A 3,101-nucleotide genomic window follows, 5' to 3' on the forward strand; every position below is an offset into this window, starting at 1 on the left:
AATATTGCCTTTCCTCCTAGAACTCTAGAGGCTGAAATCCAATCACTTGATCCTCTACACTTGAAGCACGATCACACTAAAGGAGAGATGAAAAAAATCAAAGTGAAAATTATCAAGATAATTTTCCCTTCATAAGCACACGAACATGTATCTGAATGATCCTTAATCCAACTCCTTAAATGAGTTATAAAACCGAATCCCTTTAAATATTAGATCTGGAAAGAGTCCCAGTTGAAGTAGGATTCTGCTGACACGTAAATTCAGTTGTGAGAACGTTTCTTGACGGATTGCTAACACTTCACAATAATTCTTCTCTGTAGTTACTGATCTGTGTTCAGCTTCTGTTCTGGATAATTTCAGATCTTTTTGAATTCAAATTTCACATTATTGACTTATCTAACCAACCTTAAAGACTTCTAGATAAATTTAATATTGTTCAAGATAAAGTCAACAATTATTTTACATTCATTCAAATTCAAACTTATAATGATAAGGTAAACCTTATCATTTAGTCATGTAATCTAGCCAACTTTAGCATTTACAATTTGGATGATTTTATTGCTTAATTTATCATTCTCAGATCACTTTCCCAGAGTGGGAACTCGGATGATTTTAATGACTGATTTCCTAAACGCCATCTAATCAGATGTAAATCTCAACTGGTTCATAGATCATCACACTGCAAACTGTAGATTATATATATATATATATATTATATATTACATGAAATGATCACCTTGGCCTTCATAGATTAACATTATTCTACTAGCTAGGCTCATGCGTCCCAGTATTGTTTATTAGGACTAAAACAACCACACATCAGATACATAATAAATTCTAAATCGACATGGGTTTTGGAACCCAGACAAGATTATCTGCAGGGAAGAAATGGCACACGTTGGGCGTCCCTGGCTTAATCCCAAGCACGCGAAATGACGCATGATCATGGCTCCAGCGAGAGGTGTCCGTGTGGCAAACAGTAACAGCTTCCACCATGTCTCCATTCTCACCACCAAGGGCAACCTTAAACACCTTGGTCTCTTTTGCTTGGCTGTGGCAATAGAAAACTGCGTACGGGTAGGGCATATTATGACATGCTACCATCTTGGGAGCTGGGATTTCCTCGGGCATTTTCAGGAAAGTGTAGTTTTGGAAAAGGGTGTTTGATTTGGTGAGGTGGGAAGTGGTCAGAACTTGGAAATGGGAATTCGACCCCAGTATCCCACGTGTAAAATCAAGTAGGGATTCCATGGAAGTGGCACAGATTTTGGTCTCTCCTTTGATGGGTTCAGTCTCACATTGTCGGAGGGTATATTCCATGGATTTGGCTTGGGGAGAGTCTGGAGAGAATGAAAAGAACTCAAGAATGTTTGGAAGTTGTTTTAATGAGAAGGGAATGGAGTCGGCTTCTTCTCTAGGCAGCAAGCGAGGAGAAGTTGAAAAATCTCGCTTACGGAAATATATAGGCATTGTTTCTCCAACCATTTGATCCTTCATGGTGAAGAAGACCTTTGAGGAAGGGTCCATGTCATCCATGTGGGAAGAAGGATGAGCATGAACATGCTCTCTCTGTGTTCCTTGATCTTGATCATGAATATCATGGTCTTGCTTAACGGGATGATCATCCATTGCATGAATCTCTTCTGAGTGTTTTCTGGTTAATTCCCGGACACCACTTCCATGAACACACTGCAGAAAATTTAGTGACATAAAACTGAAGTGCTCAACTATATACCAAACTTCTAATCAAAGATCTACTACAAATTAATATTGTGACTATCAATCAGTCATCTTTTTTATTGTAAAAAGAATCAAGCCTAATGTTCTAGATTACCATAAAGATTAGTAGATGGATCAAGAAGAGGCTCCAAGATGCAAACCCAATACCCATCTTTCTTCTTTGCTGAAAAATCTGAAATTTTTGCTTCTCTTTTTCCTATGGAAGAGAGATAATTAATTAGAACCATCAATGCTTATTTTAAGAGCAGAACAGAAGCTTCACATAATAAAACGTAAAACACAGTTAGCATAATTCTTGAAAAATTCAGATAATCCTCTTACCTTCTCAGAAACCAGCAATTAAAGTAATCAAGGAACAAATGAAAGAAGGACGAGTTGGGGTGAAAGTGAAACCTTTGTTAAAGAAATATTGTCCTCTTTTGCTAGCCAGGATACAATATTTAATATGAATTCGAAAACGTGATTTTAGTTGAGCATAGCTCGAGATCCTTTACACAAAGTTGCTGAAAAAGTGTAAAAAAAAATTATTTCATTTTTAGTAGGATCCACATTTTACAAATGATTTTGTAGGATTTGTATTTTTAAAAATTGTACCTAACATTAATCTTAGTTAAAGATTCAAAAACAAATTTGAAAAAGCGGAAAATGGCAAATAAGAGTGGGAGATATTGGCTCATGACTTGTCTTTTCAAAATGAGAAATAATTTATATAAAAGAAATTATAGTTGCAATTGTGACTGCGTAAACGTCGTGTAATCATTTTAAAAAAAATGAATAAATACGGGATTTACATGAAAAGAAATTAAATTTTTAATAGTAGACCCCTCTTTTTTAACGTGACTGTATGTCGTTTGTACACTTTATAACTATATATAGTATTAATCTAAAAAAAACTATTTTCTCTAATGAAACTCACAGAAAAAAAATCAGAAAATACTCCTTCCAAAATTAAAGTGTGATAAGGATGATGATAACAAAGTTGGGTGCTCGCTTTAGTCAAACTTCATTCATTCTTATCCCAAAGTCCATCAAATTTACCAAGCGAGCACCCAACTTTGTTGCCATGGGTTTTGTTATCGAATTGGACCCAGTGATTACCAAGTGGTGTTTTGGGTAATCAGTGCAATATTGACCATGACGAGAATGTTATGGAATAAAAAGAGGACATCAAGAATTATAATGGAGGAAATTACCAAGTGATAGAATTAAAGGAGCATGATAAAGGTATATTGACTGATTGGTTTCTTACTAATCGTCTTATTTATTAACCATTTTAGAGAGGTTACAACTTTCGAGTCACCTGCATTTGTGTGTTATAACCTCATCTTTCAGATCCATCCTTAATTGGGAGAAATCATCCA

The 3,101-nt window shown here is 35.4% G+C and overlaps 1 protein-coding gene across 2 annotated transcripts; it reads right to left on the minus strand.

The window, feature by feature from the left end:
- Window positions 1–674: 674 nt before the first annotated feature.
- LOC121256616 (BURP domain-containing protein BNM2A-like) lies at window positions 675–2,173 on the minus strand. Of its 2 annotated transcripts, none has more exons than XM_041157456.1 (3): window positions 2,062–2,173; window positions 1,835–1,936; window positions 675–1,689 (listed from the first exon to the last, which is right to left on the minus strand). In XM_041157456.1, exons 2-3 carry the CDS (start codon window positions 1,889–1,891, stop codon window positions 838–840), a joined length of 909 nt encoding a protein of 302 aa, XP_041013390.1. In that variant the 5' UTR covers window positions 1,892–1,936; window positions 2,062–2,173; the 3' UTR covers window positions 675–837. The 2 variants fall into 2 exon arrangements, with proteins under 2 accessions (XP_041013390.1, XP_041013391.1); XM_041157457.1 differs by having other exon boundaries at window positions 2,134–2,167.
- Window positions 2,174–3,101: the final 928 nt, after the last annotated feature.

The sequence above is a fragment of the Juglans microcarpa x Juglans regia genome, chromosome 3D (assembly GCF_004785595.1).
Source record: "Juglans microcarpa x Juglans regia isolate MS1-56 chromosome 3D, Jm3101_v1.0, whole genome shotgun sequence".
Lineage (NCBI taxonomy): Eukaryota > Viridiplantae > Streptophyta > Magnoliopsida > Fagales > Juglandaceae > Juglans > Juglans microcarpa x Juglans regia.

Bases quoted from the DNA above. Each gene is read 5' to 3' on its own strand.
- LOC121256616 (XM_041157456.1), bottom strand. From the start codon at position 1,891: ATGGGTATTGGGTTTGCATCTTGGAGCCTCTTCTTGATCCATCTACTA. The intron at 1,690-1,834 runs GTAATCTAGAAC...AATTTTCTGCAG, and splicing joins TCCATCTACTAATCTTTATG to TGTGTTCATGGAAGTGGTGT.